Source organism: Ranitomeya imitator, chromosome 6 (assembly GCF_032444005.1).
Source record: "Ranitomeya imitator isolate aRanImi1 chromosome 6, aRanImi1.pri, whole genome shotgun sequence".
NCBI classification, from domain to species: Eukaryota; Metazoa; Chordata; class Amphibia; order Anura; family Dendrobatidae; genus Ranitomeya; species Ranitomeya imitator.
This window is the reverse complement of record NC_091287.1, coordinates 68,040,092-68,061,626: the sequence shown is the minus strand read 5'-3', so window position 1 is coordinate 68,061,626 and position 21,535 is coordinate 68,040,092. Positions and strand designations below refer to the sequence as shown.

Below are 21,535 nucleotides of genomic sequence, written 5' to 3'. Positions count from 1 at the left end.
GCCAGAGATGGGGCCGTCATCAGCTATATCCAGCATTATACATGGGCCTGCCAGAGATGGGGCCGTCATCAGCTATATCCAGCATTATACATGGGCCTGCCAGAGAAGGCGCCGTCATCAGCTATACCCAGCATTATACATGGGCCTGCCAGAGATGGCGCCGTCATCAACTATATCCAGCATTACACATGGGCCTGCCAGAGAAGGCGCCGTCATCAGCTATAACCAGCATTATACATGGGCCTGCCAGAGATGGCGCCGTCATCAGCTATATCCAGCATTATACATGGGCCTGCCAGAGATGGCGCCGTCATCAGCTATACCCAGCATTATACATGGGCCTGCCAGAGATGGCGCCGTCATCAGCTATATCCAGCATTATACATGGGCCTGCCAGAGATGGCGCCGTCATCAGCTATATCCAGCATTATACATGGGCCTGCCAGAGATGGGGCCGTCATCAGCTATATCCAGCATTATACATGGGCCTGCCAGAGATGGCGCCGTCATCAGCTATATCCAGCATTACACATGGGCCTGCCAGAGATGGCGCCATCATCAGCTATATCCAGCATTATACATGGGCCTGCCAGAGATGGGGCCGTCATCAGCTATACCCAGCATTATACATGGGCCTGCCAGAGATGGCACCGTCATCAGCTACAGTATATCCAGCATTATACATGGGCCTGCCAGAGATGGGGCAGTCATCAGTTATATCCAGCATTATACATGGGCCTGCCAGAGATGGCGCCGTCATCAGCTATATCCAGCATTATACATGGGCCTGCCAGAGATGGCACCGTCATCAGCTATATCCAGCATTATACACGGGCCTGCCAGAGATGGTGCTGTCATCAGCTATATTCGGCATTATACATGGGCCTGCCAGAGATGGGGCCGTAATCTGCTATATCCAGCATTATACATGGGCCTGCCAGAGAAGGCGCCGTCATCAGCTATACACAGCATTATACATGGGCCTGCCAGAGATGGCGCAGTCATCAGCTATACACAGCATTATACATGGGCCTGCCAGAGATGGCGCAGTCATCAGCTATACACAGCATTATACATGGGCCTGCCAGAGAAGGCGCCGTCATCAGCTATATCCACAGCATTATACATGGGCCTGCCAGAGATGGCGCAGTCATCAGCTATACACAGCATTATACATGGGCCTGCCAGAGATGGCGCAGTCATCAGCTATACACAGCATTATACATGGGCCTGCCAGAGAAGGCACCGTCATCAGCTATATCCAGCATTATACATGGGCCTGTTAGAGATGGCGCCGTCATCAGCTATATCCAGCATTATACATGGGCCTGCCAGAGATGGCGCCATCATCAGCTACAGTATATCCAGCATTATACATGGGCCTGCCAGAGATGGCGCCGTCATCAGCTACAGTATATCCAGCATTATACATGGGCCTGCCAGAGATGGGGCCGTCATCAGTTATATCCAGCATTATACATGGGCCTGCCAGAGATGGCGCCTTCATCAGCTATATCCAGCATTATACATGGGCCTGCCAGAGATGGCGCCGTCATCAGCTATATCCACAGCATTATACATGGGCCTGCCAGAGAAGGCGCCGTCATCAGCTATATCCACAGCATTATACATGGGCCTGCCAGAGAAGGCGCCGTCATCAGCTATACCCAGCATTATACATGGGCCTGCCAGAGAAGGCGCCGTCATCAGCTATACCCAGCATTATACATGGGCCTGCCAGAGAAGGTGCCGTCATCAGCTACACCCAGCATTATACATGGGCCTGCCAGAGAAGGCGCCGTCATCAGCTATACCCAGCATTATACATGGGCCTGCCAGAGATAGCGCCGTCATCCGCTATACCCAGCATTATACATGGGCCTGCCAGAGATGGCGCCGTCATCAACTATATCCAGCATTACACATGGGCCTGCCAGAGAAGGCGCCGTCATCAGCTATATCCAGCATTATACATGGGCCTGCCAGAGATGGCGCCGTCATCAGCTATATCCAGCATTACACATGGGCCTGCCAGAGATGGCGCCGTCATCAGCTATATCCAGCATTACACATGGGCCTGCCAGAGATGGGGCCGTCATCAGCTATATCCAGCATTATACATGGGCCTGCCAGAGATGGCGCCGTCATCAGCTATATCCAGCATTACACATGGGCCTGCCAGAGATGGCGCCGTCATCAGCTGTATCCAGCATTACACATGGGCCTGCCAGAGATGGCGCCGTCATCAGCTATATCCAGCATTATACATGGGCCTGCCAGAGATGGCGCCGTCATCAGCTATATCCAGCATTACACATGGGCCTGCCAGAGATGGCGCCGTCATCAGCTGTATCCAGCATTACACATGGGCCTGCCAGAGATGGGGCCGTCATCAGCTATATCCAGCATTATACATGGGCCTGCCAGAGATGGCGCCGTCATCAGCTATATCCAGCATTACACATGGGCCTGCCAGAGATGGCGCCGTCATCAGCTGTATCCAGCATTACACATGGGCCTGCCAGAGATGGCGCCGTCATCAGCTATATCCAGCATTACACATGGGCCTGCCAGAGATGGCGCCGTTATCAGCTATATCCAGCATTACACATGGGCCTGCCAGAGATGGCGCCGTCATCAGCTATATCCAGCATTACACATGGGCCTGCCAGAGAAGGCGCCGTCATCAGCTATATCCAGCATTACACATGGGCCTGCCAGAGATGGCGCCGTCATCAGCTATATCCAGCATTACACATGGGCCTGCCAGAGATGGCGCCGTCATCAGCTATATCCAGCATTATACATGGGCCTGCCAGAGATGGCGCCGTCATCAGCTATATCCAGCATTATACATGGGCCTGCCAGAGATGGGGCCGTCATCAGCTATATCCAGCATTATACATGGGCCTGCCAGAGATGGCGCCGTCATCAGCTATACCCAGCATTATACATGGGCCTGCCAGAGATGGGGCCGTCATCAGCTATACCCAGCATTATACATGGGCCTGCCAGAGATGGCGCCGTCATCAGCTATATCCAGCATTATACATGGGCCTGCCAGAGATGGCACCGTCATCAGCTATATCCAGCATTATACACGGGCCTGCCAGAGATGGTGCTGTCATCAGCTATATTCGGCATTATACATGGGCCTGCCAGAGATGGGGCCGTAATCTGCTATATCCAGCATTATACATGGGCCTGCCAGAGAAGGCGCCGTCATCAGCTATATCCAGCATTATACATGGGCCTGCCAGAGATGGCGCCGTCATCAGCTATATCCAGCATTATACATGGGCCTGCCGCCTGCCAGAGATGGGGCCGTCATCAGCTATACTCAGCATTATACATGGGCCTGCCAGAGATGGCGCTGTCATCAGCTATACCCAGCATTATACATGGGCCTGCCAGAGATGGCGCTGTACCCAGCATTATACATGGGCCTGTCAGAGAAGGTGCCGTCATCAGCTATACCCAGCATTATACATGGGCCTGCCAGAGAAGGTGCTGTCATCAGCTATACCCAGCATTATACATGGGCCTGCCAGAGAAGGTGCCGTCATCAGCTATACCCAGCATTATACATGGGCCTGCCAGAGAAGGTGCCGTCATCAGCTATACCCAGCATTATACATGGGCCTGCCAGAGAAGGTGCCGTCATCAGCTATACCCAGCATTATACATGGGCCTGCCAGAGAAGGTGCCGTCATCAGCTATACCCAGCATTATACATGGGCCTGCCAGAGATGGGGCCGTCATCAGCTATATCCAGCATTATACATGGGCCTGCCAGAGAAGGTGCCGTCATCAGCTATACCCAGCATTATACATGGGCCTGCCAGAGATAGCGCCGTCATCCGCTATACCCAGCATTATACATGGGCCTGCCAGAGATGGCGCCGTCATCACCTATATCCAGCATTACACATGGGCCTGCCAGAGATGGCGCCGTCATCAGCTATACCCAGCATTATACATGGGCCTGCCAGAGATGGCGCCATCATCAGCTATATCCAGCATTATACATGGGCCTGCCAGAGAAGGCGCCGTCATCAGCTATACCCAGCATTATACATGGGCCTGCCAGAGATGGCGCCGTCATCAGCTATACACAGCATTATACATGGGCCTGCCAGAGATGGCGCTGTCATCAGCTATATCCAGCATTATACATGGGCCTGCCAGAGATGGTGCTGTCATTAGCTATATTCGGCATTATACATGGGCCTGCCAGAGATGGCGCCATCATCAGCTATATCCAGCATTATACATGGGCCTGCCAGAGAAGGCGCCGTCATCAGCTATACCCAGCATTATACATGGGCCTGCCAGAGATGGCACCGTCATCAGCTATATCCAGCATTATACATGGGCCTGCCAGAGAAGGCGCCGTCATCAGCTATATCCAGCATTATACATGGGCCTGCCAGAGATGGCGCCGTCATCAGCTATATCCAGCATTATACATGGGCCTGCCAGAGATGGCGCAGTCATCAGCTATACACAGCATTATACATGGGCCTGCCAGAGAAGGCGCCGTCATCAGCTATACCCAGCATTATACATGGGCCTGCCAGAGAAGGCGCCGTCATCAGCTATACCCAGCATTATACATGGGCCTGCCAGAGATGGGGCCGTCATCAGCTATATCCACAGCATTATGCATGGGCCTGCCAGAGATGGCACCGTCATCAGCTATATCCAGCATTATACATGGGCCTGCCAGAGATGGCGCTGTCATCAGCTATATCCAGCATTATACATGGGCCTGCCAGAGAAGGCGCCGTCATCAGCTATACCCAGCATTATACATGGGCCTGCCAGAGATGGCGCTGTCATCAGCTATACCCAGCATTATACATGGGCCTGTCAGAGAAGGTGCCGTCATCAGCTATACCCAGCATTATACATGGGCCTGCCAGAGATGGCGCCGTCATCAGCTACAGTATATCCAGCATTATACATGGGCCTGCCAGAGATGGCGCCGTCATCAGCTATATCCAGCATTATACATGGGCCTGCCAGAGATGGGGCCGTCATCAGCTATATCCAGCATTATACATGGGCCTGCCAGAGATGGCGCCGTCATCAGCTATACCCAGCATTATACATGGGCCTGCCAGAGAAGGTGCTGTCATCAGCTATACCCAGCATTATACATGGGCCTGCCAGAGATGGCGCCGTCATCAGCTATATCCAGCATTATACATGGGCCTGCCAGAGATGGGGCCGTCATCAGCTATATCCACAGCATTATACATGGGCCTGCCAGAGATGGCACCGTCATCAGCTATATCCAGCATTATACATGGGCCTGCCAGAGATGGCGCAGTCATCAGCTATACACAGCATTATACATGGGCCTGCCAGAGAAGGCGCCGTCATCAGCTATACCCAGCATTATACATGGGCCTGCCAGAGAAGGCGCCGTCATCAGCTATACCCAGCATTATACATGGGCCTGCCAGAGATGGGGCCGTCATCAGCTATATCCACAGCATTATGCATGGGCCTGCCAGAGATGGCACCGTCATCAGCTATATCCAGCATTATACATGGGCCTGCCAGAGATGGCGCTGTCATCAGCTATATCCAGCATTATACATGGGCCTGCCAGAGAAGGCGCCGTCATCAGCTATACCCAGCATTATACATGGGCCTGCCAGAGATGGCGCTGTCATCAGCTATACCCAGCATTATACATGGGCCTGTCAGAGAAGGTGCCGTCATCAGCTATACCCAGCATTATACATGGGCCTGCCAGAGATGGCGCCGTCATCAGCTACAGTATATCCAGCATTATACATGGGCCTGCCAGAGATGGCGCCGTCATCAGCTATATCCAGCATTATACATGGGCCTGCCAGAGATGGGGCCGTCATCAGCTATATCCAGCATTATACATGGGCCTGCCAGAGATGGCGCCGTCATCAGCTATACCCAGCATTATACATGGGCCTGCCAGAGATGGGGCCGTCATCAGCTATACCCAGCATTATACATGGGCCTGCCTGAGATGGTGCTGTCATCAGCTATATCCAGCATTATACATGGGCCTGCCAGAGATGGCACCGTCATCAGCTATATCCAGCATTATACACGGGCCTGCCAGAGATGGTGCTGTCATCAGCTATATTCGGCATTATACATGGGCCTGCCAGAGATGGGGCCGTAATCTGCTATATCCAGCATTATACATGGGCCTGCCAGAGAAGGCGCCGTCATCAGCTATATCCAGCATTATACATGGGCCTGCCAGAGATGGCGCCGTCATCAGCTATATCCAGCATTATACATGGGCCTGCCGCCTGCCAGAGATGGGGCCGTCATCAGCTATACTCAGCATTATACATGGGCCTGCCAGAGATGGCGCTGTCATCAGCTATACCCAGCATTATACATGGGCCTGCCAGAGATGGCGCTGTACCCAGCATTATACATGGGCCTGTCAGAGAAGGTGCCGTCATCAGCTATACCCAGCATTATACATGGGCCTGCCAGAGAAGGTGCTGTCATCAGCTATACCCAGCATTATACATGGGCCTGCCAGAGAAGGTGCCGTCATCAGCTATACCCAGCATTATACATGGGCCTGCCAGAGAAGGTGCCGTCATCAGCTATACCCAGCATTATACATGGGCCTGCCAGAGAAGGTGCCGTCATCAGCTATACCCAGCATTATACATGGGCCTGCCAGAGAAGGTGCCGTCATCAGCTATACCCAGCATTATACATGGGCCTGCCAGAGAAGGTGCCGTCATCAGCTATACCCAGCATTATACATGGGCCTGCCAGAGAAGGTGCCGTCATCAGCTATACCCAGCATTATACATGGGCCTGCCAGAGATAGCGCCGTCATCCGCTATACCCAGCATTATACATGGGCCTGCCAGAGATGGCGCCGTCATCACCTATATCCAGCATTACACATGGGCCTGCCAGAGATGGCGCCGTCATCAGCTATACCCAGCATTATACATGGGCCTGCCAGAGATGGCGCCATCATCAGCTATATCCAGCATTATACATGGGCCTGCCAGAGAAGGCGCCGTCATCAGCTATACCCAGCATTATACATGGGCCTGCCAGAGATGGCGCCGTCATCAGCTATACACAGCATTATACATGGGCCTGCCAGAGATGGCGCCGTCATCAGCTATATCCAGCATTATACATGGGCCTGCCAGAGATGGCGCTGTCATCAGCTATATCCGGCATTATACATGGGCCTGCCAGAGATGGCGCCATCATCAGCTATATCCAGCATTATACATGGGCCTGCCAGAGATGGGGCCGTCATCAGCTATACCCAGCATTATACATGGGCCTGCCAGAGATGGGGCCGTCATCAGCTATATCCAGCATTATACATGGGCCTGCCAGAGATGGGGCCGTCATCAGCTATATCCAGCATTATACATGGGCCTGCCAGAGATGGGGCCGTCATCAGCTATATCCAGCATTATACATGGGCCTGCCAGAGATGGCGCCGTCATCAGCTATATCCAGCATTATACATGGGCCTGCCAGAGATGGCGCCATCATCAGCTATATCCAGCATTATACATGGGCCTGCCAGAGATGGCGCCGTCATCAGCTATATCCAGCATTATACATGGGCCTGCCAGAGATGGGGCCGTCATCAGCTATATCCAGCATTATACATGGGCCTGCCAGAGATGGGGCCGTCATCAGCTATATCCAGCATTATACATGGGCCTGCCAGAGATGGGGCCGTCATCAGCTATATCCAGCATTATACATGGGCCTGCCAGAGATGGCGCAGTCATCAGCTATATCCAACATTATACATGGGCCTGCCAGAGATGGCACCGTCATCAGCTATATCCAGCATTATACATGGGCCTGCCAGAGATGGCGCCGTCATCAGCTATATCTAGCATTAGTTTTCTGTAACTAGGAATTCCATTTTAATCAGCTTGGACAAGCCCTTCAAATTATATTCGAGAAATCAGAGATGAACAGAAGTCTATATTCCAACTTACTTTGTTTTGTTTATGCTCCATAATTTTTCGAAAAGAAGGGGGTTTTGTTAATATTTTCCCGCCGGCACATTCCACAATAGACCTCATAGTTGACAGGCTGGGACATATTCCAGGAGTGATGTAAAAATACTTTCCCTAAGTGGAAAATGAAACATTTACTGCACTTTTCAGACCATAAGACGCACCCAGGTTAAGATAGCAGAAAATATGAAAACATTTTTTTATACTAAATTAAATCTTCACTGGCGGTGTAAAGTAGAGGTCAATATCAGTAATTTTAATGTACTAGGGTAGACTAGACAGGTAATAAATCCATTGTTAGTGTGTCTCTGTAGTGTTATACACAAATACAGCTCTGCTTCATGCCCATATACATACACACAGCTCTGCTTCATGCCCATATACATACACACACACACAGCTCTGCTTCATGCCCATATGCATACACACAGCTCTGCTTCATGCCCATATACATACACACAGCTCTGCTTCATGCCCATATACATACACACAGCTCTGCTTCATGCCCATATACATACACACAGCTCTGCTTCATGCCCAAATACATACACACAGCTCTGCTTCATGCCCATATACATACACACAGCTCTGCTTCATGCCCATATACATACACACAGCTCTGCTTCATGCCCATATACATACACACAGCTCTGCTTCATGCCCATATACATACACAGCTCTGCTTCATGCCCATATACATACACACAGCTCTGCTTCATGCCCATATACATACACACAGCTCTGCTTCATGCCCATATACATACACACAGCTCTGCTTCATGCCCATATACATACACAAAGCTCTGCTTCATGCCCATATACATACACACAGCTCTGCTTCATGCCCATATACATACACACAGCTCTGCTTCATGCCCATATACATACACACAGCTCTGCTTCATGCCCATATACATACACACAGCTCTGCTTCATGCCCATATACATACACACAGCTCTGCTTCATGCCTATATACATACACACAACTCTGCTTCATGCCTATATACATACACACAGCTCTGCTTCATGCCCATATACATACACACAGCTCTGCTTCATGCCCATATACATACACACAGCTCTGCTTCATACACATATACATACACACAGCTCTGCTTCATGCCCATATACATACGCAGCTCTGTTTCATGCCCATATACATACACACAGCTCTGCTTCATGCCCATATACATACGCAGCTCTGTTTCATGCCCATATACATACACACAGCTCTGCTTAATGCCCATATACATACACACAGCTTTGCTTCATACACATATACATACACACAGCTCTGCTTCATACACACATACATACAGAGCTCTGCTTCATGCACATACATACACACAGCTTTGCATCATGCACTTATACGCAGACAGCTGTTTCATGCAGATACAGCCACACACATACAGAGCTGTGCCACACGTCCATATAGATGTACAGAGCTGTGCCGTAAGTCCATATAGATGTACAGGGCTGTGCCGCACTTTTGTTTTTCTTATGAAAAAGTACATGTTCACATCTTTATACATAGTAGTGGATGTGTCCTATCAGTAAATTTCACGCATAGAACAGGTGCATGAAACATGGATGACTGAACGAGGCTTTACAATAACTTCGCGTCTGACAAGAGTATCGCGAAATACCCTAAAAAAGCTAATTTACGTGAGAGCAAAACGATAGACTTGCATGCATGTCACCAGTGTAGTACATTACATACAGTGATAAACTACCTTGAAGAGAGAGGCCACTCGCGCTCTTTTTAGAGACTCTTCTAAACTAAAGCAGAAGAGAACTTCCGCTTCGGCATCTCGCAGGATGTAGCTCTGTTCCTCTATGAATGGAAAGACAGAAAGCGAGAATTTGTGAACAAAATTAAAACAGACAATATAAATGAAAGTTTGTCATTAAGCAAGGGGAGAAAAAAAAATGTGACCAATCTATTATTCTAGTAGTAACCTATTATTTCCCAAAAGGGATCCGCTCGTACATCTCCATTGAGTCGAAGAAAACTGGGTCTATTTCTCACCTCCTAACATCAGGATGTACAAGTACATTATTAGGGAAATGTCGTCCCCGCTGAAAGCCGAAAATGAAGGTCAGTCCTAAACAGCTGCACCTGTGCAATCGGCAGCAAACTCCAGCACTAATGGCCGGCATCAGAGAGAACGGCTAAGGCCGGGATCAAACATACGCGAGATACGGCAGAGTCTCGCAGGTGAAATCCCTCCGCCGACACTCCGGAGCGGAGCGTGCAGCCGCACAGCAACACATGGAGCTGCACGCTCCGCTCCCAAATGCCGGCGCCAGAGGAGGGTTTTCACCTGCGAGACTCGGCCGTATCTCGTGTATGTGTGATCCCAGCCTAACTCAGCCAATTGTGAGGGTAAAGGTAAATGAATGACAAGCCTTGACTTGCTACGTCTCATCCATGTTGCTCACCCAATCTTTTAAACTTACCAACAAATTTTTGACATTTGAAGCTTTCGTCGAGCCATTCTGGGGTCACAATATGCTTCGCCACAGAGATGGCAGTCAGAAATTTTACAGTTCTTGTAACCTTACTGGCAATCAAGTGAGTGCACTTCTGTGCAGAGTCTACCACTTCTCCACCAAGAATATATAGTTTCTGGGGAAAAAAGGAAAATATAAGCAGGAAATACATTAATTCATCCTTCAAACTTGGGTTTCTAATCATTAAACACTTTGCAGCTGATATTGTTTGTGGAGTCAGGAATCCAAAAAATGGAAGAAACAGGCGGCTCATAGAAGATATGTGTAGGATAAAAATCCCTCCAATACATTCATTCATCATTTATGGAGTTTCTCTAATCACATAATCTAAACACAGATAATGGAAATACCTAAGGTTCTGGCATCACTATATAAGCCGTAATGTCTGTAAATCTCAATGCATCATATTCATATAACTACTTAATGGAAGAATCTCCAATGCTGGCCACGTGACCGCTGCCATCCAAACACTCGCAGAAGATAAAGTTGCTGATAGACACCTCCCGCAGAAGCGTATCTCCCAGAAACAGATCGGTCATTGAAATTCCAACCTTCGATCCTTCTCTTCCGACTTCATCTGTCAGCGTGATAGATAAGGGGGACCCCATACACATCACCTGCTCATCCGGTCCTGCAGAATCCAGATGGTTTGCATCTAATGTGTATGGAGGCTTTAATGTGAAATCACCTACAATGCCCACCTCTGCAATCATTGGATACACATGGTGACGATTGCAGAATGGTGCGATGTGATCCTACCTTCACATACTGCAGTACTTGATTTGGGTCAAATCCAGTGAACAACACATGTGGTGTCTGATCAGGTGACAGTTTTTTAGTTGGAGGAGGAAGGTCTTCAATTCTGGAACGGGGAAAAAAAAAAAAAAGTAAGAAAAAAACCCACAAAAACGAAAAAAAAAAAAAAAAGTTTTAAAAAAATCCTGGTGGCAATTCTACAAAAGCACCACAGTTTTGAAGGACTACATGTGTCCTCCATCACACCATCTTCCCCCCAATGATTTTGTATTGTGTTGACATGCCCAGAGCAGTCTTGTCAACGGTAACACAATGATAGGGAACTAATGAGCTCATCAGAACAATGTGTACACGATGAGGAGTAATCAGGGCGCATGTATGTCCTGCAAGGGTGCACCTCCAGCCTTCCATAGTCAGAGCAACAAAATGCCTTTTGGACTAAGTGGCCAAAGACACAGGAATAACACCGTATATACTCGAGTATAAGTCGAGATTTTCAGCCCATTTTTTGGGGCTGAAAGTCCCCCTCTCGGCTTTTACTCGAGTCATACCAGGGGTCGGCAGGGGAGGGGGAACGGGGGCTGTCTAATTATCCTCACCTGCTCCCGGCGCTGTCCCTGCAGGTCCCTGGCTTCCCGGTGCCCCAGCTTCTTCCTGTACTGAGCGATCACATGGTAACATTCATTACAGTAATGAATATGCGGCTCCACCTCCCATAGGGGTGGAGCCGCATATTCATTACTGTAATGAGCGGTAACGGTAACCGCTCAGTACAGGAAGAAGCTGTGGCGCCGGGAAGCCAGGGACCTGCAGGGACAGCGCCGGGAGCAGGTGAGGATAATGGGGAGGGGGAGCGCTGCGTGACATTCACCTGCTCCCCGTTCCGGCGCCGCTCCGTCTTCAGCGTCTTCTGCAGTGATGCTCAGGTCAGAAGGCTAAATGACGTGGATAGTGCACGCCCTCTGCCTGAACGTCAGTGCAGAAGACACTGAAGATGGAGTGGTGCTGGAAAGAAGTCAGGTGAATATTGAAAGTGCCGGGGGCCTGAGCGACAGAGAGGTGAGTATGTGATTTTTATCGCAGCAACAGCAAATGGGGCAAGTGTCTGTATGGAGCATCTTATGGGGCCATAACGTTTGTGCAGCACTATATGGGGCAAATATCTTTATGGAGTATCTTATGGGGCCATAATCACGGTTTGGGCAGCATTATATGGGGTAAATATCTTTATGGAGCATCTTATGGGGCCATAATCAACATTTGTGCAGCATTATATTGGGCAAATGTGTCTATGGAGCATCTTATGGGGCCATTATTAACCTTTATGCAGCATTATATGGGGCATATTTTAATATGAAGCATCTTATGGGGCCATCATAAACTTTATGGAGCATTATATGGGGCTCTTGATTCAATATGGATATTCAAAAGCACTTAACCTACTGATGTCTCAATTAATTTTACTTTTATTGGTATCTATTTTTACTTTTGACATTTACCGGTAGCTGCTGCATTTCCCACCCTAGGCTTATACTCAAGTCATTAAGTTTTCCCAGTTTTTTTGTGGCAAAATTAGGGGGGGTCAGCTTATACTCTGTTCGGTTTATATTCGAGTATATACGGTAAGTAAATAATATAAACCTGCTAAACCCCTGCTGTATCTTTTTCCTGATAAGTAAATGGAGTTTTCTCAATGGTCACAAGATATAAAATTAAGAACTTTGTAATCATAGAAGGAGAAACTGGATCTTAGGCTAATACTATACCTGGGTCGTTTCACCTGAACTGCGGGTTCATTCTGTTTAGGCTTGAGTGGAATTCTTATACTCTGCAAAAAAAATGGATAATGTATGACAACAGAAGTAAATGAAGAGCGATCTTTATGTCCAACGTTACAGTAAGACAATAGAGTAAAACCCACCATGAGCACTTCTGAAGATACTTTCAAAGGAACCCTCCACGCATCTACAAACACAGAACATTGTGAACATTTCATCATCGGACTTAGTGTGCAGAAATGTGCGAAAACGGATTCTTTTCAATTAGCAAACAAAGGCTAATAGCCATTTCTACAGACAGCTTAAAGGAGTTGTTGGCCACAGGATAAGCCAACAGTATGAGATCAGTTGGCGCCCGACACCTCCACTGATCAGCTATTTGGTACGGATGCTTTGAATGAAGCTGGAAAGGAGTAGCAGTCGCTGCCAGGTTTTAATATATAAAATGTACTGTAGTACCTGGTAGTGGACACTACATATTGCATGGAAATGTGCTTTGTTGCCCAGTCTAGCGTACTTACATCCAGTAGTCTCCTTAGCAAATAACAGCTTAATGATATGGGTGCAGAGTGTTGGACCCCAAATGCCCTCATACTGATGACCTGTGGATAGGTCATCAATGTTATGACCGGACAAACCCCTTTAATACTTTCCATGAACACATATTGCTTATTGGTCCTTACAAGGAAAAGTTAATGGGGTAAGACTAGATTATACATTCAGGACATATATGCTCAAAATTTGCTATGAGTGTAGTATACAGTTGTGGCCAAAAGTATTGGCACCCCTGCAATTCTGTCAGATAATACTCAGTTTCTTCCTGAAAATGATTGCAATCACAAATTCTTTGGCATTATTATCTTCATTTAATTTGTCTTAAATGAAAAAACACAAAAGAGAATGAAGCAGAACATTGATTATTTCACACAAAACTCCAAAAATGGGCCAGACAAAAGTATTGGCATCCTCAGCCTAATACTTGGTTGCACAACCTTTAGCCAAAATAACTGCGACCAACCGCTTCCGGTAACCATCAATGAGTTTCTTACAATGCTCTGCTGGAATTTTAGACCATTCTTCTTTGGCAAACTGCTCCAGGTCCCTGATATTTGAAGGGTGCCTTCTCCAAACTGCCATTTTTAGATCTCTCCACAGGTGTTCTATGGGATTCAGGTCTGGACTCATTGCTGGCCACCTTAGAAGTCTCCAGTGCTTTCTCTCAAACCATTTTCTAGTGCTTTTTGAAGTGTGTTTTGGGTCATTGTCCTGCTGGAAGACCCATGACCTCTGAGGGAGACCCAGCTTTCTCACACTGGGCCCTACATTATGCTGCAAAATTTGTTGGTAGTGTTCAGACTTCATAATGCCATGCACACGGTCAAGCAGTCCAGTGCCAGAGGCAGCAAAGCAACCCCAAAACATCAGGGAACCTCCGCCATGTTTGACTGTAGGGACTGTGTTCTTTTCTTTGAATGCCTTTTTTTTTTCTCCTTTAAACTCCATGTTGATGCCTTTGCCCCAAAAGCTCTACTTTTGTCTCATCTGACCAGAGAACATTCTTCTAAAACGTTTTAAGCTTTTTCAGGTAAGTTTTTGCAAACTCCAGCCTGGCTTATTTATGTCTCAGGGTAAGAAGTGGGGTCTTCCTGGGTCTCCTACCATACAGTCCCTTTTCATTCAGACGCCGACGGATAGTACGGGTTGACACTGTTGTACCCTCGGACTGCAGGGCAGCTTGAACTTGTTTGGATGTTAGTCGAGGTTCTTTATCCAACATCCAAACAATCTTGCGTTGAAATCTCTTGTCAATTTTTTTTTTCCGCCCACATCTAGGGAGGTTAGCCACAGTGCCATGGGCTTTAAAGGGAACCTGTCACCCCCCAGGCGTTTGAAACTAAAAGAGCCACCTGTGCAGCAGTAATGCTGCATTCTGACAAGGTGGCTCATTTAGTTATTGGTGCTGTAAATGCAGAAATAATCCGTTCTGTAATTTGTCCGAAATACCTGTCTTGTCTTCAGTCCTGGAGGCAGGTCTTCCCCCCCCCCCCCCCTGCTGCAGACGCCTCACAGCCGTCACTCAAGTCTTCTTGGCGCCGCCTCCTCAGCGTTGTTTTGAAATCTGCCGGCGCCTGCGCGCTTTTGTCATGCCTGGGGCAGGCGCAGTGAGCACTGCTCCTCTGTCCTCATATGCAGTCTCGCTGACTGCATCTGTGTGGCCGCCCTGCTTGTGAATCCCAGCCCCTCAGTGTCTTATGATTTATTCACACTGCGGGGCTGGGATTCCTGGGCATGTGCACTGCGACCTGGGTGAGTGGCTTAGACACGCAGTGCGCATGCCCAGGAATCCCTGGAGGCGGCAACCGGCGCCAAGAAGACTCGAGTGACGGCTGTGAGGCGTCTGCAGCAGGGGGGAAAAAAACCTGCCTCCAGGACTGAAGACAGGTATTTCAGACAAATTACAAAACAGATTATTTCTGCATTTACAGCACCAATAAGTAAAAGAGCCACCTTGTCAGAATGCAGTATACCACAACTGTATGTCTGTATCTCAGACATAAGACCCCCATATATCAGGCAGAAAACAAATGGACAGGTGGTCTCATTCATCTGAGGACCTCTCTACTAAGCTGTATAGGAGTCACTGAAATAGCCTTGTATGCCAAGTGTGGACGTTTCCATAACTCTTACATAAGTGAAAGGACAGCACTAACATCTATTAGGCAATTAAAAAAAATGATTTGCATAGGACTTCAAAAAAACAGCTGGAAATGTTCATGAAATATCTAGTCCTCAGATTACAGTCAGAAGTCTGCTAGTTATGAAATAGCTGAAATAAAAGCAGACATCTTACCGAGCAGATTTGACACCAGATACGAAGAAGGAGCAAGTGGATCCTTTAGGTTAAACACTGCGTATCGGCCATTTTGAATTTGTCGTAAAGCCTCAAAATTTCCAAGAAGAATGTCACACAGCCACAGGGCGTTGACACAGGGTATCCTCCATTCTTTGGCTTTCTCATATTTCATACCAGTGGGCCTAAATTACAAAAAAAAAAAAATAAGTTAATCAACGTAAATCTCAGGACGCAACTCCAGGGTGACGTATAATGTCTGCTACATGGAATGCAAACAGTAATGTAAAAACCGTCTGTAGGTGACGAGGATCATCTCACTTACTCTTTACAGATGAGAACCGTGTTGCTGCGGCACAGATACCCCGTGTACTTGGCACCTGCCAGGTAGGCCATTAGCTTCAGGTCATCTCGATCACTATCGACAAAACCAGTGACAGATACGATCTGGAGAGAAATATAAAATAAAGTTATGGTGTGACAAAATATAACTAACACATTCGATGTACTTTTATGAAGACCAGCCTTTGATAGTTTATGCGATCATAGGCTCAAGTCTCCTAAAGGAACTAATAAATAAAGTACCGCACAATGAACGTTGTAAAAACAAAGCCGAAAATAATAATGGAATTTTTTTGCTTCATTTACCAAAGTTAAACACTTGAATTTTTTTCCAAGTTTTACAAGAACGTTGAATGATAAAATTATGCATTCAAAACTAAAACTGGCAAAAAATCATGCCGTGATACTGCTTTATGTGGATGGAAGTATACATAAAAGTTATGGTTCTTAGAAAGGTAGGAAAAAAAAAATACATTGAGAGTAAATACTACTCTGGGCATTACGCAGAGTACGGCTTCCTTACATGTTGAGAACATGGCTTTCCTCCTGGTGGAAACGCCACTGGAAAGTGTAGGGTCCGATGAGGAGGCACCATTTTCTTCTTCTTCAAGACAGTGTTCAGCCAGTGAGCGGTGATGCATCGCCTTCTCTCCTTTATTGCCTTTAAACGACAGAAATTGATTACATGAAGTCCCCCAAAAGCACAAAACATTTAAGTTGCTTGGCTACTCAAGTTTCCATTTAAAGTGAACCCCAATTAGGCGATGACTTGCAAATTGGTGGAGGTCCAAGTGCTAGTGATCCTGAGAGAGGAGCTTGTAATTACAAGCATTCTCTATGGGACAGCTGGAGACCGCAGACTACACCGCTAGGCTAATTTGCAGATCATTGGTGGCCAAATCACATGAACTCCAACCAGTCTGCAAGTTATCACCTATTGAGTGGAGGCTTTAATGATGGAAATCAACCTTGAAGACTGTAACATTAAAGAAATCTTCTGTGTAACCCAGGAGCTCAGCTGTGTCCCCACCTCACTTTTCTATGTCCACTGAGCACAGCTTCGGACCACTACACCCCTAACTGTCCTGGATGTGGATGACGCCTCCTGCGTTATACTCATCGCAGTGGGAAATTTTGCGCCTGCGCAGACAAATTGTGTCTCGCACTTTCCCAGTATACTTTGCCCAACTGCGGATGAGAAGCAGAAGTGCACGTAGGTGATCTCGGAAACCCGTGGGTTAACTAATGCAACAGTAAAGAAGTCAATATGGTGGGTGGAAGTATTCAGTCACATTACCACCTACCTGGGCGTACATGCTACTGACTTGGCTCTCACACAGGAGATGTGTACAGCGGCTGGTTAGCGTAGGATCCACAGTACCACCATGCGTTTGGATTATCTGCAAATTTATAAAAACAAAGTTATATCCTAAATATACGGTCACATTACAGGTTAGCGATATACATTTTGTGTAATTCCTGGTGGCACTGTGTTTTGGCTGATTGCTAGTTTTCAGCAGAATCCTATTTTTACTAATAGAACTACGTTATGTTTCTTGTCTAATCCAGATTAGAAAACTAGGTTTCCCAAAAAATGTAATTATTTGTGTAACAAATTCATTTTTTTTTGCATAATTATTTATATTAACAAATTGTGGGAAATCAGATATCACTCTCAGGACTTCTGGTACTCCGACATATTGAAGACGCTGTGGTGTAAGTAAGGCATCATTCACATGTCATAATTTGTACGTAACAAACTATCAGTTTTTTTCCCCACAGATAGAATTAATACCCATGACAGACTTGTGAAGAGTTCCAAAGTCTAATTTTTTGCAGATCGAGTGGTCCATGAAAAATCATGGAACTATGGTCAATGTTGATCCAAGTGGTGGATGAAACTCTGCAAAATCTAACGGCACTAGGATGCCATTCTAGCTCCGTCCGAGCTGCACTGTGCAGGAAAAATGTTGGGATTGATGTGGCTATGAGGACTCCATTATGGCAGGTCTTGGGTAACACTTTTTTCAGGCAAAACCCAATAGATTAAGCATATACTTTTTGTCTTCAAAAAGTTTAGATAAAAAAAATAAGTATTTCAAAAAGCAAAAATTACAAGTAGTGAACGCCACCACAAACTAGTAGAAATGCTAGTGAAACCATGTAAGACATTGAAAAAGGGAGTCACAAAACACACTAAACCTACCCGTTTCCAAGTTGCTAAAAGTTGTTTATCAGACATCTGCTCTGGATAATCAGCGATTGCAAACACACAGCCCATCAAAAAGTAGTCTTCAGGAACTGAAAATTCAAAGTTAGACCCATCAATTAAACGGGAATAATGCATCAATGACAAGCAAGTATTTATTATAATTGGGTCTTGATGTGACAAACAAAAAAATAAACAAATCTGGAAATATTGCAGTTATCAAGACTAGCGATTGTAGCACACATACAGCTGTTTCTGTAGCTCACTTGTGAAATTAACTGTGTAGACCGAGACAGAACAAGCAGAGTTATCTCATGGATGGAATATTTAAGAGCTGTATGAAGAGCACTGTTGCTTTGCCACGCTGGGTCTCTGGGTTCAAATCCCACAGAGAACAACATCGAGCAATGAGTTTATAGGTTCTCCCTGTGTTTGTGTGGGTTTCCGCTGAGTACTCCAATTTCCTCCCACAATCCAAAGACACACTGATAGGGACTGTAGATTGTTAGGTCCAGTGGAGACAGGGACTATGATGTATGTAAAGCACTGTGGAACATGAAGGCTAAATACTAAGTAAAATAAATTATTGTTCTGCTGCATGCCCAATTAGAGAATTATAGCAATAGGGCACATACATACAGAGATTAGTGGAGTTGCTGTAGTGCAGGGAAACTTTTAAGAATAGAATGTAAGTCCGCAAGGACAGGGTCCTCTCCCCTCTGTGCCAGCCTGTCACTGTAAACATGTTTACTGTAAACGATATCTATAATCCTGTATGTAACCCCTTTCTCATATACAGCACCATGGAATTAATGGTGCTATATAAATAAATAAGTATAGTAAAACCACCTCTACTAAAACTACAAAAGAAACTAATTAGCTTACTATCCAGTGATGGGTCGTGTCCGTGAAGTTGTTGAGATTGGGGTGGCTGTTGACTAGGTGTCTGGGGTGGCACTTGTTGTATCTGCCCCAGTTGCTGTGGAGTCTGATTTTGCATCTGCCGCTGCTGTAAACGTTGGAGGTGCTGCTGTTGGAGTTGCTGTTGCAACTGCTGAAGGTTGTGTTTTTGCTGCTGAGCTTGTTGGGCTTGGAGCGGAGCCTGAGTAAGGGTCCCCTGCTGAACCTGGGCCTGTTGCAGCGTCACTGGCTGCTGAATTTGTGATTGCGGAGTCTGCGGCATTTGCTGCTGTTGAAGCCCAGCTTGTTGCAGCTGCTGCTGAATTTGCTGTTGTTGGAGCAGTGTTTGTTGTTGAAGTTGCTGCTGTTTCATTTGCTGCTGTTGAAGCTGAAGCGTTTGTTGCTGCTGCTGCAATTGCTGTTGATTCAGTGATTGCGGTTGGAGCATTTGTGAGGGAATCTGATGCGGTTGATGAGTTTGATTCTGAATTTGATGTTGAATCTGAATATTATGTGGTTGCATTTGGTGTTGCTGAAGCGTCTGTGCCTGTACTTGATGCTGCTGCTGAAGGGCTTGTGGCTGTACATGCAGCTGCGTAGTTTGGGCTTGTATTTGCTGCTGTTGTAGGGATTGTACTTGGATTTGCTGCTGCTGTAGGGACTGTGCCTGCATTTGATGTTGCTGCTGAATGGCTGACGGCTGAATCTGCTGCTGGATTGCCTGTGACTGAATCTGCTGCTGTTGTAGAGCTTGAGTCTGGATTTGCTGCTGCTGCAGTGTGTGTAACTGCGGATGAGGCTGAATTTGCTGCTGCTGAATAGCATGCTGCTGAAGTTGCTGCTTTTGCTGCAATGTTAAATGTTGTATCTGCTGTTGCTGAAGCTGCTGAATGCTTTGTTGAAGATTTTGCTGCTGTATACCAGGCTGAAGAGTTTGCTGTTGCTGAATGTTCTGCTGCAGTGTCTGTTGCTGCTGTATAGACGTCTGAATTGTCTGCTGTTGCTGTAGTGTCTGCTGCTGTCCAGGAGTCTGCTGTCGTTGAAAGATTTGCTGTATATTTTGCTGCTGAAGTGTTTGCTGTAGTGTCTGTTGCTGTTGAAGCTGCTGCTGCTGTTGCAACTGCTGAAGCTGCTGCTGAAGTGCGTGCTGCTGTTGGAAGTGCTGCATGGTTTGCTGCTGTGGACGAAGTATCTGTTGTTGTGAGAACTGCAACTGAGTAAAGTGTTGCTGTTGGTTTACTTGTGAAAACTGATGCTGCGGAAAAACCTGCTGGGTGATTTGCTGCTGCTGTTGTTGCTGCTGCAGTTGCATGAGCTGCTGAGGCTGAAGCTGCACAAGAGGATGGTGCTGCTGCTGCGGGGTCTGGTGGGACTGCTGCTGTAATAGTTGTTGAGCTTCTGGTGTCAGGGTTTTCATCTGATTGAACAACACTGCATTTGGATGTCCTTGCTGGGGATGGCTGCCTTGTTCTAAGTTTTTGGTGGAAGCAGAGAGCGTTTGTAAAAGCTACGAAGAATGAGAACAAGTTAGAGACAAGAAGAGATACATACAGATACACAGTACTGTGCAAAAGTTTTAGGCAGCTGTAGAAAAATGCTAAAAAAGTAAAAATATAAGTGTTCATTTATCAATTTGCAAAATGCAAAGCGAATGAACAAAAGAAAAATATAGAATCAAATCAGTAATTGCTGAGACCACCCTTTTCCTTCAAAACAGCATCAAATCTAGGTACACTTAAGCAACTGCAGGAATTCTATAAGATTATAGTCAAGTATATAAGTAACCAATTATACCAGATGGGTGATAATGATCATCATTTTCATATGTAGGTTAAAACACACTCATGAGCTACAACAGAAACAGCTGTATAGGATGCTTAAAACTGGGTGAGGAACATCCAAACTTTGATACAAAGCTAATTGTGTGAAGACTGCTTCATGCCACAGGTCATTCATCGTGGCAAGATTGAGGACAGCAACAAGAGAAGGTAGTTCTACTGCATCAACAAGGTGGCTCTCAGGCAAAAATGTCAAAGTAGGTTTCAAGATGTGCCGTACAATCTATTTTAAAAGAACTACCAAAAAAGGGGCAACATTGAGGACAGTAGACACAGTGATAAGCCAAGGACCAAGGCTACCAAGTGCAGGAGATGA

General features: G+C 46.7%; 1 protein-coding gene across 1 annotated transcript in view; it reads right to left on the bottom strand.

Moving 5' to 3' along the window:
- The window catches only part of PAXIP1 (PAX interacting protein 1), a 39,225-nt gene that overhangs the window by 4,016 nt on the left and 13,674 nt on the right, over positions 1 to 21,535 (bottom strand). The window contains exons 7-18 of the mRNA XM_069729743.1: positions 19,367 to 20,888; positions 18,479 to 18,573; positions 17,577 to 17,672; positions 16,796 to 16,933; positions 16,256 to 16,377; positions 15,931 to 16,115; positions 13,223 to 13,266; positions 13,068 to 13,129; positions 11,305 to 11,407; positions 10,492 to 10,660; positions 9,765 to 9,865; positions 8,010 to 8,144 (exon numbers count right to left, since the gene is read on the bottom strand). Coding sequence (XP_069585844.1) covers positions 8,010 to 8,144; positions 9,765 to 9,865; positions 10,492 to 10,660; positions 11,305 to 11,407; positions 13,068 to 13,129; positions 13,223 to 13,266; positions 15,931 to 16,115; positions 16,256 to 16,377; positions 16,796 to 16,933; positions 17,577 to 17,672; positions 18,479 to 18,573; positions 19,367 to 20,888 — 2,772 coding nt within the window. The remainder of the gene's footprint in view (positions 1 to 8,009; positions 8,145 to 9,764; positions 9,866 to 10,491; positions 10,661 to 11,304; positions 11,408 to 13,067; positions 13,130 to 13,222; positions 13,267 to 15,930; positions 16,116 to 16,255; positions 16,378 to 16,795; positions 16,934 to 17,576; positions 17,673 to 18,478; positions 18,574 to 19,366; positions 20,889 to 21,535) is intronic.